Source organism: Watersipora subatra, chromosome 4 (assembly GCF_963576615.1).
Source record: "Watersipora subatra chromosome 4, tzWatSuba1.1, whole genome shotgun sequence".
NCBI classification, from domain to species: domain Eukaryota; kingdom Metazoa; phylum Bryozoa; class Gymnolaemata; order Cheilostomatida; family Watersiporidae; genus Watersipora; species Watersipora subatra.
The window spans coordinates 32,656,326-32,676,332 of record NC_088711.1 but is presented as its reverse complement, the minus strand read 5'-3'; the positions used below and the strand labels follow the sequence as shown (position 1 = coordinate 32,676,332).

General features: G+C 38.2%; 1 protein-coding gene across 1 annotated transcript in view; it reads left to right on the top strand.

Moving 5' to 3' along the window:
- The window catches only part of LOC137393315 (Na(+)/citrate cotransporter-like), a 40,097-nt gene that overhangs the window by 12,538 nt on the left and 7,552 nt on the right, over positions 1-20,007 (top strand). The window contains exons 5-11 of the mRNA XM_068079811.1: positions 2,233-2,348; positions 6,370-6,509; positions 11,715-11,784; positions 12,458-12,616; positions 13,529-13,648; positions 16,536-16,628; positions 18,283-18,387. Of these exons, the coding sequence (XP_067935912.1) occupies positions 2,233-2,348; positions 6,370-6,509; positions 11,715-11,784; positions 12,458-12,616; positions 13,529-13,648; positions 16,536-16,628; positions 18,283-18,387 (803 nt within the window). The remainder of the gene's footprint in view (positions 1-2,232; positions 2,349-6,369; positions 6,510-11,714; positions 11,785-12,457; positions 12,617-13,528; positions 13,649-16,535; positions 16,629-18,282; positions 18,388-20,007) is intronic.

Genomic DNA, 20,007 nt, shown 5'->3' with positions numbered 1-20,007 from the left:
ACACGAATGTAGATATGATCAGACATGAATGTAGATATGATCAGACACGAATGTAGATACGATCAGACGCGAATGTAGATACGATCAGACATGAATGTAGATATGATCAGACACGAATGTAGATACGATCAGACACGAATGTAGATACAATCAGACACGAATGTAGATACAATCAGACACGAAAGTAGATACGATCAGACACGAATTTAGATATGATCAGACATGACTGTAGATATGATCAGACATAAATGTAGATATGATCACACACGAATGTAGATACGATCAGACTCGACTGTAGATACGATCAGACATGACTGTAGATACGATTAGACACGAATGTAGATAGGATCATACACAAATGTAGATACGATCACACATGACTGCTTAATGTTAGAACTACACTAATCCTGTAATACAAGCACTACTTTTCTCAGCATACTGTATGCTGTAAACCAATAGAGAATGATGTTTTATTGATCTACACGTATGTTCATTGAGAAGATATGTCAACATGTAACCTAATATTGCCCTTCCAAGCTTTCTTCCATCTCTCCTTTCACACCCTATTCATGAGCACCTCTCTGCTATACTCATATTAGCTAATATGTTTGCACCTTGAAGCCACCAACTGAAGGACATGAGGCGATCCGATGCCCTACAGGGTAACAAGAGTTAATAACTACTTTTTCTCCAGCACTCCAAGTTTGTAATTCCATGATGGAATAATTTCTTATACGCACTGTCTCTTCTTCTTAGTAGTACAGAAGACTATCTATTTAGGTGAGAACAGATAGTTTCTGCGAATGCTAATTTGTTGGCCATGGTCCAACACTAGCCAAAGCTAGTGATCTGAAAACCCTGGTTTTCCTCAATAATTAACATATAAATGTAGTATAGCTCAGGTGCGTATAGTCTGCAGCTGCTCCGGGTGGCACATCTTGCTCTGGTTGGCTAGTTTCTAGCCGTCCAAGTTACTCAACATCCCCCTTGACTGTCAGCCTTCCAACAGTAAGCATGACTGTCAGCATGTCTGCAGTCAGCATGACTGTCAGCACATCCACAGTCAGCATGCCCACTGTCAGCATGTCTGTCAGCATGTCCTTGTAATGGCATGCTTTTGTCATGTGGTGACAATGCTTGGTAGTGTTCTCATGTTTAGTAGAGAAACACATCGCCAACACTAGTTTTTATAAACTGCCTTGGGTGGTTCTAACACTTATCAAGGGCTTCTTCTGGAACTGTCAGATTAACCCAAAGGGATGCATTTTGCAACACTTTCAGAGTCTGACAGAGCCAGGTAGCAATTTCACGTGCCCAACGTGCGAAGGACAGAGGTGGATCTTTAACGTGCCCACATTACTGACAGTCATGCTGACAATCAGCATGACTGTCAGCATGCTCACAGTCAGCATGCCCGCAATCAGGATGACTGTCAGCATGCCCACAAACACCATGCCCACAGTCAGCATGCCCACAGTCAGCATGCCCATAGTCAGCAAGCCTACAGTCAGCATGACTGTCAGCATGCCCACAGTCAGCAGGCCCACAGTCAGCATGACTGTCATCATGCCCACAGTCAGCATGCCCACAGTCAGCATGACTGTTAGCATGACAGTCAGCATGCCCACAATCAGCATGCCCACAGTCAGCATGACTGTGGGCATGCCCACAGGGATAGGTAAAACCTGGATTCCGAGTCCAATAAACGCTTGATGATTAAAAAGAGTAACCCCGCCAGCAATTCCTGAGCAATTCCACCTCAACTATTGTATTGTACGTAGTTGCAACGTGATTATTGTTGTGTTAGTTCATTATAACAACATTCTTTAACACTTGGATAGCATAAAAGAATTCTCAAATTATATGTATAGTATAAACAAATTATTAGTATTGTTCAGTGCACTCACTAGCTCAGGCGACACGAAAATTTGTGTGACCCCCAGTGTCTTGGCACTTTTGGCACCTTCCCAAGCATGTACTAAGGTATGACATATTTTAGCTGTACATTTGAACTGTCTACAAGGAAGAGATTGACAATATAATATGATATATAATATAATATGCATTATCTGCTATGATATTCGTTGTTTTCCAAAATTTAACTAAAAAGGTAAATAATTATGAAAGATAACAGGGTAAATAACCAAATAGCGAAGATTCTATAAGAAGAGTAAAAAAGTCATAAGACCAGGCTTGAGGCTTTTAGTGAAATGGCTGCCGTGCTGCTTGCAGGATCTAAACTTCCTGTTTGTTGGAGGGTTGATGTTCGCTACGGCCATAGAGAAGTGGAACTTGCACAAAAGGATAGCATTGAGGGTGCTCATCATAGTAGGGACAAAACCAAAAATGTGAGTATAAATCTACTTAGTATTCTGCGTAGCGAGTCGACACACGACTCGACTCCCTGTAATCTGATCACCTAGTAATCAGTCGACACGTGATTTGCTGTAACCCTTGTTACCTGGTAGTTAGTCGACAAGCGACTCACTGTAACCTGGTCACCTGGTGGTCAGTTGACACACGGCTCGCTGTAACCTGGTAGACTGTCAACACAAGAAGTGCTGTAACCTGGTCATTGTATAGATGCTATGTCAGGCTGAATAGCATCTAACCAAAGACACAGTCTTTCATCCCTACTAGTTATCCTGAGCACCAACTTGCCTGTCTATGACAAGCTCAATACCCAGCGCCATCACAAGTTATAATCAGGCTTGTACGCTCTACTGGTAGTAAGATTATCGCTTTTCACTGTCAGCATGGAGTTCTCATTTGTTTGATCTTAGGATCACAGACATATAAAAGCCTCTTCTAATAATAATACCATGCAGCTATAAGTCAAGTGTTTGACTTATACCAAAGATTAACAACTTTACCAGCGGTATTAGAATATTGTCAAATACTTGTTGGCTACAGAGATGAAGTAAAGTACCTGAGACAAGTTTGCTACGTTATATTATTATCTGAGATTTTGATTATGAGATAAGCTAAATGCATTAATAATCACAAACTGGGCAGAATTCAATTTTTAAATAAAAGGATAACTCCTCCTAAGTGGTGTCATCTTTAAATAAAAGGATAACTCATAAGTGGTGTTATCTTTAAATAAAAGGATAACTCCTAAGTGGCGTTATCTTTAAATCATCAGAAGTATCAGTTTTAAGTTTTTCAGTTAGATATCTAAAAGTTAGCTACATTTTTAAAGTTGAGTAGTTTTTAAATACGTATATCAACAAATACAACCCACAATGGTAGATTGTTGTATAAATATGTTCCAGAACTGATAGTAATATACATAGTGAAATTCTTCTTATTAGAACAGGTGTTACTGTTATGATTAGCCAGGTGGTGTTATGCAAAAATGAATTACCTGATGTGCATGACAAGGCTTCTCTGTATTTTAAATGAACAATACAGCGGCTTCTTATACAATAAGACAGCGATGCTGAGATCTTACCTCTGTTACAATACAGCTGCTTCTTATACAATAAGTCAGCGATGCTGAGATCTTACCTCTGTTACAATCAGGGCTTGTTCGCCTTTAGTTTTTAAATTAAGTGCAGACAGGAAATGTTTCACATATTCTCATTACAAAAGAATTTTCTTTTAATTGCATCTATTCTATAAGCATTTGGTTTTTTGTTCAATTAAAAAAAATTATTAAAAGGAAGTCAATGGGAGAATAATGGCCTTTTTAGCCATTTGAATAAATCTTTTTCTACACTACCACTCTAATGACAATGGAATACCATAAACTACAACACTCAAACCTTTGAGCAAACCAACTCTAGTCAGCAGAATATGCCGTCACTTTTATATCTCCAACTCAAATATATTTTGCATAAGACTGATGTGCAAAAGGTATGATTACTGTCTTCTGATTCAAGGACCTTGACCTTCGCTATGGATAATTATATTAAATATGTCAACATAGGATGTCCAAATTTAAGTCATCATGATTAAAATAATTGCGTGTTTTGTCCTAGAATTACTCTATCACATCTCGTAGCTAGGTCCTCAGCTATGTATTTACACCACATTGGTGCCCACTCATACATGTTAACATTGCGCATAGAATACTTGCAAGAGACATGTTGGCATTCTCCAGTTAATCAAGCAATGGCTTCCTTATTTATCTTCCTAAGTAGCCACTTAGTGAGGAATATTTTTAGCAACGGAACTTGATGTGGTGTACTAATGTATCACTTGTATATCAATGCTCACACCCTGACGGATGCTGAGGCTATGTCAAGAGGCTGAGCATGCTAGAAGCAAGGCAGTTGGCTTTCTTTGCCCTGTGTGTGTTTCACGTAATCATTAGTAAACTAGAGGGAATTTTGTGTCGAATTACAAATATACTTTGCAATGGTAATAAATATCAGAAACTGAAAGACTATGAATACGACTACCAGAGCTGACTAACAAGGAAAAATATCTATCTGCGCTTGACACAGGCTTTTTGCGTCACATTCTCCATCATGCTGCAGTTGCACCACATATTTATGATATTTATGTACTAGATGAATGCCCGGCATGGCACTGGTAATAAAAAACATCTTATAAACAGTGGCAGGTAAATGTAGTAGCCCAGAGTTGTCCAGAGTTGCGGGAGTTGTGCAGAGTTCGGCAGAGTTGCACTGAGTCTTGCAGAGCATAGGAATAATTAATGATTGATACTCTCTCTCCCACCACTCTGATTGAAGACTCAACTCTAAACTTGTATAACGGTTAATGTGATACTTTTGCCAAATGCGCTACATTATGTTGCTAATACTATATTGTATCGCATTACTTGATATAATACAGTGCTAAATAATAATATGCTTGTACAAGTTCATGGCATATCAGCCTGCACATGGCTTTAAACATCTTAAGCCCCTGCTTCAATTTCTAGTCATAATGTTGATAGAAAGCTGGTCTTGCTTTAGACGCTTTTGTGATTGTCAGAGGAAGATAACTCCACAACTCTTAGAGTACTTTCATGCTGCTGTTGCTCATACAAACTTCAGCTCAGGGTCAACTTTACCATTATGCTCATATTAGCCTTCAACCTTCAGCAGTGTTTTTCAGAAGGTCTGTCAACGCTGAAGTAGATAGCGTAATGGCTTAAGATGTCCACTTTGTTAATCCTATTGATTATGGAATTATGTTCCTTTTAGCTACAGTCATTAGTGGCAAGTGAATTACCATTTGCAAAGACGCCCGCTTGCTTTCAAACAGTAAATCATTCTGATCGTATCACTCCGCCTCGTTATAAATGATATCAAGGAAGGAGTCTGTCCACTAGCACTCATTGAATCACCCATTCAACCTTCAAACCTTTCTACATATATAGATCTTTTATACCCAAAACTAGTCATCAACTGTAATCAAATTAGGTATTATTTTAAGATTTAACGGTCTTCTAAACTTTTTTGAAAATTCACATTTGACTGTTTTCGTAACTATACTGTTTTTCAAAAACTAAGAAAAACTGAGATTCAATTTGTATAAAACTAAAATTAATCAATATAATTACCTAAATATAGTACGATTTAAGCTTTTTTAAGTTATTACCAAGTTTTTATGTGAGTATTGTAGTAGTGTTTCTAAACTGTGAAAGTGCATTTTCGCTGACCAAATTTGACCTTGAGCTATTCGCCTGATGCATCATTATGACAGGCTAAATTATTAATAAAATTAGTAACTTGAAAAAATTCCACACAGTAAACATGGAAGTTTCTAATTCATTGGCATCCTGCCAAACCAAAAATAAATCTGATGCCACAGTCAAACAGCTCGCGCCTTTGCTATTGGTTTTTACTAAAAAGAAGACCTCTTTGTACATTCTGGCAGACATCCAAGGTTTTCATAAGCCTATCTGACTGTGCTTGCTTACCTGTTGACTACCTGCCAAGCCTGTGTGTACACAGATAGTAAGGATTACATTATCTTCCCATGCTATATAAATCTAGAATGCTACGTATGACGTTACTAGCTGCCAATCGTAATTATGGTTAAATAGGCATATTAATTAACTGCTGCAGAGGAATTCTTCTATCACAACCTTTCGGCTAAAAATATATTGAGAATTTCCTTCTATCAAATCGTACTTACTTAAGAATGATATTTAAATGAAGAGGCAGGTAACTTATTAGGTTAACTTATATGATAAGTATATAACTTATATAATGTTAACTTATATGATAACTATATAACTTATATAATGTTAACTTATATGATAACTATATAACTTATATAATGTTAACTTATATGATAACTATATAACTTATATAATGTTAACTTATATGATAACTATATAACTTATATAATGTTAACTTATATGATAACTATATAACTTATATAATGTTAATGCAGTGGTTTAAATTTTAGGTTATTGCTTGGCTTCATCATTGTTACCGGTTTCCTGTCCATGTGGCTCAGCAATACCGCTACTACGGCCATGATGATTCCAATTGCTCATGCAGTTATAGTCGAGATGTGGAAGCAGAAGAAGGCAGAAAACGCAGCAGGCAAGTTGAACACTGTTGCTAGTGCGTGGTGGTATTTGTTAGCATTGATAGAATTTGAAGGTTCTATTGACACCCATAAGATTGTCCATGCTGGTGATATATAATATATAATATGCTCCTCGAAGATACCAAGCTTCCAATTGGAAATCTTAGTTAGACATGTGCATTATACCAGTAAGGATATGGATGAGCTTGCTGAAAGACCCATAATCTAAGAAACAGGAGTGTATGTAATTTTGTGACTACTCTAATCTAAGAAACAGAGCTGTATGCAATGCTGTGACTACTATAATAGCCTAAGAAACAGAGCTGTAGGTAATGTTGTGACTATTCTAATCTAATAAACTGAGCTGTATGTTATGTTTTGACTACTATAGTCCAAGAAACAGAGCTGTATGTAATGTTGTGGCTACTCTAATCTAATAAACTGAGCTGTACGTTATGTTTTGACTACTATAGTCTAAGAAACAGAGCTGTATGTAATGTTGTGGCTACTATAAGAAACTGAGCTGTATGTTATGTTTTGACTACTATAGTCTAAGAAACAAAGCTGTATGTAATGTTATGACTACTATAGTCTAAGAAACAGAGCTGTATGTAATATTGTGACTATTATAGTCTAAGAAACAGAGCTGTATGTAATGTTGTGACTACTATAGTCTAAGAAACAGAGCTGTATGCAATGTTGTGACTACTATAGTCTAAAAAACAGAGCTGTATGTAATGTTGTGACTACTATAGTTTAAGAAAAAAAGCTGTATGTAATGCTGTGACTACTATAGTCTAAGAAACAGAGCTGTATGTAATGTTGTGACTACTATAGTCTAAGAAACAGAGCTGTATGTAATTCTGTGACTACTATAGTCTAAGAAACAAAGCTGTATGTAATGCTGTAACTACTATAGTCTAAGAAACAGAGCTGTATGTAATGCGGTGACTACTATAGTCTAAGAAGCAGAGCTGTATGTAATGTTGTGACTACTATAGTCTAAGAAACAAAACTGTATGTAAAGCTGTGACTACTATAGTCTAAGAAACAAAACTGTATGTAAAGCTGTGATTACTATAGTCTAAGAAACAGAGCTGTATGTAATGTTGTGACTACTATAGTCTAAGAAACAAAACTGTATGTAAAGCTGTGACTACTATAGTCTAAGAAACAAAACTGTATGTAAAGCTGTGACTACTATAGTCTAAGAAACCGAGCTGTATGTAATTATGTGATTACTATAGTCTAAGAAACAGAGCTGTATGTCTTGCTTTGACTACTATAGTCTAAGAAACAAAGCTGTATGTAAAGCTGTGACTACTATAGTTTAAGAAACAGAGCTGTATGTAATTCAGATGTATGTCAGATGATGATTATTCATGATAATACGCTGCGCTGTCAAATCCTATGGCAATCTGACTCGTCAAGAAATTTCATGAAATTATCCTTGGCCACGAATTCTTATTAAAATATGTCAGATCATGATATTTCATGATAATCCGCTTTACGACAAATCTTACAGTAGTATTTACTGTGAGATATTGAGACACCCTAGGACACTTATATCTCGCTAGTATTTAGTTTCGTGAGCAGCATACAGAGTAAAATTTTACTGCAACTTAATTTCGCAGCTCTGATGAGTGCGAAAATATAGTGATGTGAAAATAAATGCAGTGGAACAAACATAATTAGATTCCTCAGGTTCAGTTCACGGCAGGCCCGTATTCACTGGTTGCAAGTTGGGGCGGCTAATGTTAGGCGACTAGTTATGAACACCTGGGGGTGTTGAGGGGGGCGGTGTAAGCCCCAACAGGTTTTTCTTCTGTAGGGCCTCAGCCGGGCCTCTCGTGTGAAGTTTTAAAAAATTTTATCGAAAAGTATTAACATTTTTCTATTTTTTGAGATTTGTTTTGTTTTAGGTGATGTGACTGACGAGACGTTTTAAATTAAAATAGGCAAAACTTGACCACAGTTAAAATGCTTAGAAAAAAGACATCTTTTTTTTTAGCGTTTTAACAAAGATCAATTTTGCCGATTTTATTTTAAGTTCATACGGAGGTTTCCACGCTTTCGATGGGACATGGCCAAGCGAATGTTTGGTAAAACTTGATATTTTGAAAACCTTCATAAAGGTCGTTAACAAGAATATTTTGCCACTGATGATGATAATAATGACGCCTAAGAACTACTAAAAGTTGATGTTTGTCTCTATGGCTTCGATTAAAGTAATATTCTACAGCGATAAAAACCGTTTCCATAGCCGTTGGGCAAATAACTTTTCAAATAAATGATGTTGAGGTCGAGTTATCTGAAGCAATTTATCATTGCGTGGGAACGGACCAAACGAATTCGTTCGAGTTAACCTTGTGTAAGAGATGAAATGTTACATTTTATCCGAGGGCGAGTTATCCAAGTTTGACTGTACTTAGCCGCCGAAAGTTCCTAAAAAGTTCGGATGGCTCAGCCGGCCAGCCGCCCCAGGGAATACGGGTCTGGTTCACCGGTAAGAAAAAAAATTCAATTTGGGACTAGTTTGTAATTGTGAGCCGCAGGTAGAATGGTGTGGGCAAGGTCGATATTGCAATTTGATCGCTTGCTGCCATTTGTTTTTTGGACTATCAACAAGCCCGTATTCCCTGGGGCGGCTGGCCGGCTAGCCGCCCCAACTTTTTGGGAATTTTTCACGGCTAAGTACAGTCAAACTCGGATAACTCGCCCTTGGATAAAATGCAACATTTCATCTCAAACACAAGGTTAACTCGAACAGATTTGTTTGGTCAGTTCCAACGCAATGATAAATTGCTTCAGATAACTCGACCTCAGCATCATTTATTCAAAAATTTATTTGCCCAACGGCTATGGAGACAGTTTTTAACGCTGTAGAATATCACTATTCCAAGCCATAGAGACAAACATCAACTTTTAGTAGTTCTTAGGTATCATTATTATCATCATCAGCGGCAAAATATTCTTGTTAACGACTTTTATAAAGGCTTGCAAAAGATCAAGTTTTACCAAACACCCGCTTGCCCATGTCCCATTGAAAGCGTAAAAACCTCCGAATGAACTTAAAATAAAATCTGCAAAATTGATCTTTGTTAAAACGCTCAAAAGAAAAAGATGTCTTTTTCTGAGCGTTTTAACTGTGGTCAAGTTTTGTCTATTTTAATTTAAAAACGTCTCGTCAGTCACATCACCTAAAACAAAACAAATCTCAAAAAATAGGAAAATGTTAATACTTCCTGATAAAATTTTTTAAAACTTTACATGAGAGGCCCAGCTGAGGCCCTACATGAGAGAAACCTGTTGGGGGCTTACACCGCCTCCTCTACACCCCTAGGTATTCATAACTAGTTGCCTAACAATAGCCGCTCCAACTTGCAGCCAGTGAATACAGGCCTGACTATCAATGAACAAAGCTATTTAATTTCGAGTTTTCGCTTGTTCGTTATGACAGTTTAGTTTTGCACATGAAATTCTCGCGAGAGGATGACTCCGCGAAAATGCGAAAGTTAGATGAGGCGAATACATAAGTGTCCTAGGGTATACGATTATTTTGCCTTACGAAATGGAACATGAGAATTTTTCACTTCACAATACGAATCTTATTTCACCATACAAATTCAACAAGATTTTTGCCCGAGTTCGAGTTTGGCAGTCGGTGTGGTGTGCCTATTATGTACGTCAAAATAACAACGACGCTGAAATGCTGTTTACCAAAGACATTTTCCTAACGCCTGAAAGAAACACGATGACCGACTTTTCTCAGTCCAGCAATCCTTGTGAGTAAAACGGTAATATTTTCCCTTTAAACCTGTAGCAAAGTTGGAGTTGCAATCCCTTCAAACAGAAAGTCAGTGGTCAGCCAACTTCCCTTAACCTGCTAACAAAAATCCACTTTATTACGGAAAAAGCATCGTTTGGGCTTTCCTGCCGAATTAGGTTAAAAAAGGTTTCAATGATATCAGTTAAAATTATATTGACTACGAAACCAAAAACTAATAGGTGATAAAACTTTTGTGATAAAAAGTTGAAATTCAGTAAAATAGTTATATAAATAAATAAATAAGTAAATACATACTAAAGTATACAAAGATACAAACATACATTAAAAGTATACAAAAATTTTTATTTCATTTACTGAGACAAATACACACTTAATTTAATTTTAAAACTTAGCTTTAAGACTGTGTTTAGTAAGCTAAACTTATTTGAGGTGAATTCAAAGTTTGTGTTATCCATTCGTCTGTCTTGAAAGTAAAAACTCTCTACGGTACGTACTATACATAGCATTATGCAATTACATTGTGATGCAGATCATAACCAATAAATGCACTAAATATACTAAAGTTACTGTAGGTAACTATAGTTACTAAAGTTAACATACTATTTTGTTACTAGTTTTTAATATGTACAGTACTTGTATAGAATTTTAATAATTTTTACCAAGAGATGTTTGCATTATGTAATTACTATGGTTTCTATATCCCTCTCTACGATACCAACCCTAGAATGGATTATAATTGTATCCTGATGGTGCACTGTATAGATAAAAGATAAACGTTGGGCAATTTGAGATTTTATTGTAACTAAAAGAAAAGGTTATGAGTTTACTGTCTGATTAGGAAAAATTAGAACAGTACGAAGATGAGATAACTCCAAATATCTCAATAGCAGTGCACTAAGATATTCAATGATATTGCCAAACTCATTTTATTGGTTTATAGTCTGCGTCTATATCAGTACTAGGATGTGACTGTTACTAATACTTGACAAAACAAAGTTTTACAAAAATCATAGAAATATTAATCCAGTGCTGTGATATGTATCACCAATAGTATGAAGTTTTTAGTCAGCAGTGTTTATAGATGACCACATGCAGTTAGTTACAATTGCTAGGATCATTCATATCTGTCATTAGCCAACGCTACTGCTCGTGGACATACAAGACTCTAAAAAAGTTATTTTGCTTTAAAAAAGTTTGCGTGTTCTGTAATCAATTTTGCAAAAACACGCCAACCTAGCCTTCCAAAATGAAAAATGCGTTATTTGGGCAAAAGAATAAAAAAGAGCAAGGTTAATTGTGGCCCTTGAAACCTTTGAGCCTATATAATCAATGAACAAACATTTCAATAAGGAAAGATTGAGTCACATTTCAGCTGTAAAACTCTCGACTTGTCAGGTGTAGGCAACTCCTATTCATTTATTACTTTCAGTAAATGGCTACGAGCTTAAACCAAATGGCCAGTCAGATGATGTGGAAGAAGTTCATATAAAAGACAAAGGGTAAGAATTTACGATGTTAGACATATAGAGTGCTTGATAAACATGAACAGAGTGAAGGACTAAATTCATATGTAGAGTGATAATTGAATAACTGAATATGACTGATTATAAATGTGCATTACCAAAAGCACATTTACATCTGATTATATTCAGATATGACAACCAGTTCTTGGTTTGTGCCAATACTAACAGCAGTACATAAATAATATAGTATGGCAGATTTGGTACTGATGGGGAGGGGCTATTTACATCATGGTTGAGTCTCCTTAGATTGGGCTGTTGGATATTGGGCTGAACCTATACAAAAAAGTGTCCATGAGTGAAGAAAAATGCTTAAACTCACATGACCAACAAGATTATTACAATCAGTATAGAGTTTTAGTAGGCACTACAGCTAGTGTAGGTGTACATCTACAATCACAAAGTGTAAATGAGTGATTATTAATCTTGATTGGTCACATTGACATTCTCCTTGTTACACCAGAAGCTGCTACATATGTATCTATTGTGAGTGAATCATCATTATGTTGGATGTCAAACCTTGTGATCAAACTATCTCATGTTGTCATTTTTTTGCTCTTTACCAAACTATGCAAGAATGTATGGTCTGCAAATACAGATACGCGTTGAATTAGAGTCATTCCCCCTTGATTGTCTCATAACCCATTTATAGCCCAGACAATGACAACATATCTCCCGAGGATATGAGCCCAAAGTTTCAGAACCTGGGCAAGGCAGTCTCACTGTGTGTCTGCTATGCAGCCAATATAGGAGGTACTGGCACACTGACAGGCACTGGGCCCAACCTTATCATTGGCCGAGTTATGAACGAGTGAGTGCTCTAGTAGAAAGTTATCATCTCTTTTTTGGTAATTACTTTTCATTTATGCCTGGTAGGATAACTTCAAAGTAGTGCTTAGACATTACTTGCTATGCTACATTGCACTTTGAGATTTCTTTTTTGTCTCTTTAGTAAGTTATATAACAAAATGTGACTACAGCTTATGAGCTGCCTGAGTGAGATATTAACCCCTTTAGCTTCAAAATAGCTTCAACTACTATTTATTAAGAGAAAATCAATTTGCCATGATAGTGACAGTAAATAACGTTAGTGGTTCAAAATAAATTATTTTTAAACTTTTGTTCAGACAAACGTACATGTGAGTTTAATAAACTGAGCTGAAATATAAAAAGAAGTGTTGTTAACTCTTTTTCTAGTTTTAACTAGAATGAAAAAGAAAGCAACTCTGAATTTCATGATCCATAGTGATAAATAATGGCTACCGTCACATTAGTTTACTAAATTTCAGTATACATGCATGTAGAAGACATCTGATAAGCTGATCACTCAGTAAATAGGCTGAGGGGTTTTCCTCTCATCATTTTTTTAAACATTGCTCATGGAGCTAAGAACTGTTTAGCCAAAAGTCAATGTGTTGGTCCAGATGTACGATAAATTAGTTTTTGCTTTTATTCAGTGACTTGTTTAGCCATCCTTTGATTTGCACTCATATATGAAACTTCAGTACATCGCTATGCGACACTCATCATTAAGATGAATTATACAAGGAATAAAAAGTAATCACACATTCACATTATGTTCTGCTTCTTTTTTTAGGTGCGGAACTAATATATTGTTGCACAAATTTTATGAAATTTCAAACAAAATTCTAAAAATGTGGAAATTCTGTCATGCAGATCTTGAGCCTTTAATAGTGTCATACGGGTTGAGGGCCTGTTACAGGTACTTCCCGGATAGCGATGATGTAACCTTTGGAAGTTGGATGCTCTTTGCAACTCCTCTTATGGTTGTTTGCCTAGCCATCTGCTGGGTGATACTGGTGCTTATCTTTCTTGGTCCAAGGTCAGCAAAATAGTCCAATATCTGAATGCATAGACATTGTAATACTGTTGCTGCTGGGATTATTAATCTGTTTATTAAGAATTTTCAAATGAATGCTAGCTTTGTTTTGAGTTTTTTATTATTTAGACTGTGTATTTTCTTTTTAATATATCTACTATATAAACGGCAATCGTTGTCTGTCTGTCTATCCGCCTTATAGAGCGGTCTTTCCTTTTATCGTCATACGAATTTCGGTCGTACGAAGCGAACTGAATTAATATGTGTAGTAACGGTAAATAAATTATAGAGCGGTCTTTCTTTTTCCATTCGGTCGAACGAAGCCAACCGAATTAACATGAGTACTAATTATCGTAATATCGTAATTTCGTAATATGGACTATTAGCCGCTACTTTTCTCTGACGATTTGAGCCAAACGGCTTATATAAAGGTGTGGCGATTCTGTTGTTTTTCTTTCACCGCTCGGGCGCATTAACCGAAATCCCCGGTTAGCACGCTTTTTAAACGGCAAATTTTCTGCCGTGTTAAAAAGCACCTTTCCTGAGTTCTGCGGCCTATACAAAGGTGTCTATACAGCTATACAAATGTACTATTCATTAAATAAAATAAATTAACGAGTAGTTATTTACATGCAATTAATATTTACTGCCAACGTGTACCGAGAAGGTCACGTAAATGTTTGTTTCTTGGAGCCACTGGAAAAACGCATTTCTCACCTACTAAATTTCCACATCAAAAAGGTGAGTGTTTCTTATACGATGTTGTATTGTCTATGAATCGCCACATCTCCACTACTTAATATCGTTGGATTTGCCGCTGTTCGTGATAGTGGGTCATGTTCATTTCCTTCAGCAGCCGAGTTACTAATTTTTTCCAGCTACGAGTAGGCCTACTGTAACTTACTATTACAGAACTTTCACGAGTACTCCGAGGGTTGCGATACGCTATTCTGAAAAGAAAGAGAGCAGCTGCTATCGACTTACTGTCACCCTGCATCAGCCATGACCGGCTATACGTCGCCTGCTCAAAAGTAGGCACACGCCGAAAACTGTTTCTTCATACGCCCGACAGAAAAACCAAAAATGTTGTCTATCCGCAAGTGTTGCGTTGAACTAAGGGAGAGAGAGAGAAAGGGAGAGAAAGGGAGAGAGAGGGAGAGCGAGGAGGAGAGGGGGGGGGAGAGAGGGAGAGAGGGAGAGAGGGAGAGAGGGAGAGAGGGAGAGAGGGAGAGAGGGAGAGAGGGAGAGAGGGAGAGAGGGAGAGAGGGAGAGAGGGAGAGAGGGAGAGAGGGAGAGAGGGAGAGAGAGAGAGAAGGGGAGAGAGAGGGAGAGCGAGGAGGAGATGGGGGGAGAGAGAGGGGGAGAGAGAGAGGGGGAAAAGGGAGGGAGAGAGAGAGGGGAGAGAGAGAGGGAGAGAGAGAGGGAGAGAAGGGGAGAGCGAGGAGGAGAGAGGGAGAGAGAGAGGGAGAGAGAGAGGGAGAAAGAGAGGGAGAGGGGGGAGAGAGAGGGGAGAGAGGAGAGAGACGGAGAGAGGGGAAAGAGGGAGAGAAAGAGGGAGAAGAGGGAGGGAGAGAGAGGGGGAAGAGGGAGGGAGAGAGAGGGGAGAGAGAGAGAGGGAGAGAAGGGGAGAGAGAGGGAGAGCGAGGAGGAGAGGGGGGAGAGAGAGAGGGAGAGAGGGAGAGAAGGGGAGAGCGAGGAGGAGAGGGGGGGGGGAGAGGGGGAGAGAGGGAAAGAGAGAGAGGGGGAAGAGGGAGGGAGAGAGAGAGAGGGGAGAGACGGAGAGAGGGGAAAGAGGGAGAGAGGGAGAGAGGGGAAAGAGGGAGAAAGGGAGAGATGGAGAGAGGGAGATGTAACTGTATATTCGGAGTTGTTTTACGGTATGAAAGCCAACTCTCAATAAACCTTATGCTGCCCGTGAATCTGCTCCTGTAGACGGGTAATGCAGCTAGTACATATATATTTGCTGGCACCCCGACTCGAAGACAACATGCTGTATCAAATATAGAGTTAGTTTTAATCCTGAACCGTCATATGCTATTGCTTTAGCTTTAGCTAATGCTTTTGCATAGCAGATAACAGTTAACAATTTATTGCAATCCAAATTTACTGGACTGGTACACTTTAACTGATGAATATGTGTACTTTTACTGTACTGGTACACTTCAACTGATGAATATGTGTACTTTTACTGTACTGGTACACTTTAACTGATGAATATGTGTACTTTTACTGTACTGGTACACTTTAACTGATGAATATGTGTACTTTTACTGTACTGGTACACTTTAACTGATGAATATGTGTACTTTTACTGTACTGGTACACTTTAACAGATGAATATGTGTACTTTTACTGTACTGGTACACTTTAACTGATGAATATGTGTACTTTTACTGTACTAGTACACTTTAACTGATGAATATGTGTACTTTTATTGTACTGGTACACTTTAACAGATGAATATGTGTACTTTTACTGTACTGGTACACTTTAACTGATGAATATGTGTACTTTTACTGTACTGGTACACTTTAACAGATGAATATGTGTACTTTTACTGTACTGGTACACTTCAACTGGTGAATATGTTTACTTTTACTGTACTGGTACACTTCAACAGATGAATATGTGTACTTTAACTGTACTGGTACACTTTAACTGATGAATATGTGTACTTTTACTGCACTGGTACACTTTAACTGATGAATATGTGTACTTTTATTGTACTGGTACACTTCAACTGATGAATATGTTTACTTTTACTGTACTGGTACACTTCAACTGATGAATATGTGTACTTTTACTGTACTGGTACACTTCAACTGATGAATATGTTTACTTTTACTGTACTGGTACACTTGAACTGGTGAATATGTGTACTTTTGTTTAGGACTCTGTTTTGTTGTTACAATGATCCTGACTTTGAGGCAGAAGGAGGAAAGACAGTCTTAAGGAGAGAATACAACAAACTTGGAAAAACAAGGTCGGTGACATATCGACAGCATATTTACATGCTCTTATATTAGCATATATTTATCTTCAGCAACATGAAAATATTTATAAATATATACATATACATATGTGTATATAGATGTATATATACATGTATATATGTATATATACATATATTTCTCAAAGTTTATGTGTTTATTCGTCTGTGTATGTGATTGTCCAACTACAGCTATTATTTTAGCCATGCGTTACGATGCCCCTGCTAAGAAATATTTTTTGTAAGGTTCAATTAATATATTCGTGGTCAAGACTAATTCTTCTCACGCGGACAATTATATTTTGTCCGTGGGACGAGCCTTGACATTCTCTTTCCGTTCGGTAAGACAAAGCTGGTACGATATCTCATTTTTACATTTGTACCATTATCGAGAGGGTACCAGTATCGAGAGGCGCTCTACCACTGAGCCATACAAGACCTAACGATCCAAGACTTTATCATATTCGATATACTGTAACCACATGCTAATATTTTTTAGCACTGCACCCACACATTTCGATGCCCCTATTAAGAAATATTTTTCCTAAGGCTCAATTACTATATACGGTGTCATGCGGACATTTAAAGTAAGAACTTCGACATTTTCTCTCCGTTCGGTCAGACAAAGAGAGTACGATATCTCATGTTTACATTTGTACCAGTATACCAAAAATAGCAGTTAAGGTTCGATTACTATATCTGTAGTCAAGGCCAATTCTTCTCACCTGGACAATTGTATTGTCTCTGTATCGCCGTATTCAAAATTTTGGTGGATATAGCTTCTGGTGGAACAATTACCTTTTTATATACATACACTTTTATGCAAGAATTTTTATTATTAATTCAACATATTGAGAATTTTTACTTTGTTTTCTCAGTTCGTATTAATTGTATCATTACCGAGTCATCTTTTATTGTAATCGTAGGAAAACCGACTTAATTTAGCTATTACTTGCTAATTATTTCACATTTATATCTAAACCCTTCTATAGTTGTTTTATTTGTTTAAATTAATTTGACCTGCACAAAAATTTTTTCCCAATGATAAGAAGTTTGAAAGTCACAGTAGTTTTATTTTCTCTTAATTATTTTAACTACATCAAAAACCTTTCTCATCATATGTAGTTTGAAAGTTAGAATGGCAAATGGTGTAATATACTAAACACCAATCATGCAGTTTTTTGGGCAAAGACTTTTTTATTATCCGGGCAACGCCGGGTAGTACAGCTAGTATATATACATATATATACATATATATATATATATATATATATATATATATATATATATATATATATATATATATATATATATATATATATGTAGATGTGCTCCTCGTTTCTATAGTTTTGGAAAGACTAGTATGGCCTAGTGATAAATATATTTATTATATATATTAATGTATATGATTAATATACATATAGTTTTACTTCGTACTAAAATTTATTGACAAACATAGTATCATAATTGCTATTGGCTAATCCTAACTCAGTCTTGATCAAGGTGAGTCTAGTATAGTTCCATCATTTAGAGCCACTCTACTGGAAGCGGTCAGACTACGTGCATCACATTCAAAAGGTCTGGGCTGACAGTCTTTAAAACATTCTGTAGTCATGTAAACTTCTGAGTTTAACATTTTCTATTACAGCTTTACAGAGATTGTCTTGATCATCTTCTTCAGCATTCTAGTTCTGCTCTGGCTATTCAGAGACCCCAAGTTTATGCCTGGATGGTCGATATTGTTCCTAAACGGGTATGTTAGTATGAGAGCGGTTAGACTATGAGAGTGGTGAGACTATGAGAGTGATGAGACTCTGAGAGTGGTGAGACTATGAGAGTGGTAAGACCATGAGAATGGTTAGACTATGAGAGTGATGAGACTATGAGAGTGGTGAGACTATGAGAGTGGTGAGACTATGAAAGTGATGAGACTATGAGAGTGGTGAAACTGTGACAGTGGTGAGACTATGAGAGTGGTGAGACTGTGAGAGTGGTGAGACTATGAGCGTAATGAGACTATGAGAGTGGTGAGACTATGAGAGTGGTGAGACTATGAGTATGATGAGACTATGAGAGTGATGAGACTATGAGACTATGAGACTGGTAGCTGATGATCTGTAAAGTAGGGAAGAGTTTGCACTTCAGTAAACAACTTGAAAATGTACTAACCCAGTTCAAAGCAATAATCAACTGCGTTTATACTTCAGAATCAAAAAACGGGTGATCAAAGATTACATCACCAAAAATAGCAGCGTCAAAACATCTGTGCCGAAATATCAGGCCAACTCATATTATTCCGGTTTGTATACATATGCCTATATAAAACACTAGCTGCATTACCCGTCTACAGGAGCAGATTCACGGGCAGCATAAGGTTTATTGAGAGTTGGCTTTCATACCGTAAAACAACTCCAAATATGCAGTTACATCTCCCTCTCTCCATCTCTCCCTTTCTCCCTCTTTTCCCTCTCTCCCTCTCTCCGTCTCTCCACTCTCTCCGTCTCTCCCCTTTCTCCCCTCTCTCTCCCTCCCTCTTCCTCTCCTTCTCTCTCCCTCTCTCCTCTTCGCTCTCCCTCTCTCTCTCCTTCTCTCCCTCTTTCCCCTCTCTCCGTCTCTCCCCTCTCTCTCTCTCCCCTCTCTCTCTCCCTCCCTCTTCTCCCTCTTTCTCTCCCTTTCTCTCCCCCCTCTTCTCCTCGCTTTCCCTCTCTCTCTCCTTCTCTCCCTCTTTCCCCTCTCTCCGTCTCTCCCCTCTCTCCCCTCTCTCCCCTCTCTCTCTCTCCCTCCCTCTTCCCCCTCTCTCTCTCCCTCTCTCTCTCCCCCCTCTCCCCCCCTCTCCTCCTCGCTCTCCCTTTCTCTCCCTCTTTCCCTCTCTCTCTCCCCCCCTCTCCTCCTCGCTCTCCCTCTCTCTCCCCTTCTCTCCCTCTCTCTTTCTCCCCTCTCTCTCTCTCCCTCCCTCTTCCCCCTCTCTCTCTCTCCCTCCCTCTTTCTCTCCCTCTTTCCCGTCTTTCCCTCTCTTCGTCTCTCCTCTCTCTCTCTCCCCTCTCCCTCTCTTTCTCCCTCTCTCTCTCCCTCTCTCTCTCCCCCCTCTCCTTCTCGCTCTCCCCTTCTCTCCCTCTCTCTCTCCCCTCTCTCTCTCCTTCCCTCTTCCCCCTCTCTCTCCCTCTCTCTCTCCCCATCTCTCTCCACCCTCTCCTCCTCGCTCTCCCTCTCTCTCCCCTTCTCTCCCTCTCTCTCTCTCCCTCTCTCTCTCCCTCTCTCTCTCCCTCTCTCCCCCCCTCTCCTCCTTGCTCTCCCTCTCTCTCCCTTTCTCTCCCTTTCTCTCTCTCTCCCTTAGTTCAACGCAACACTTGCGGATAGACAACATTTTTGGTTT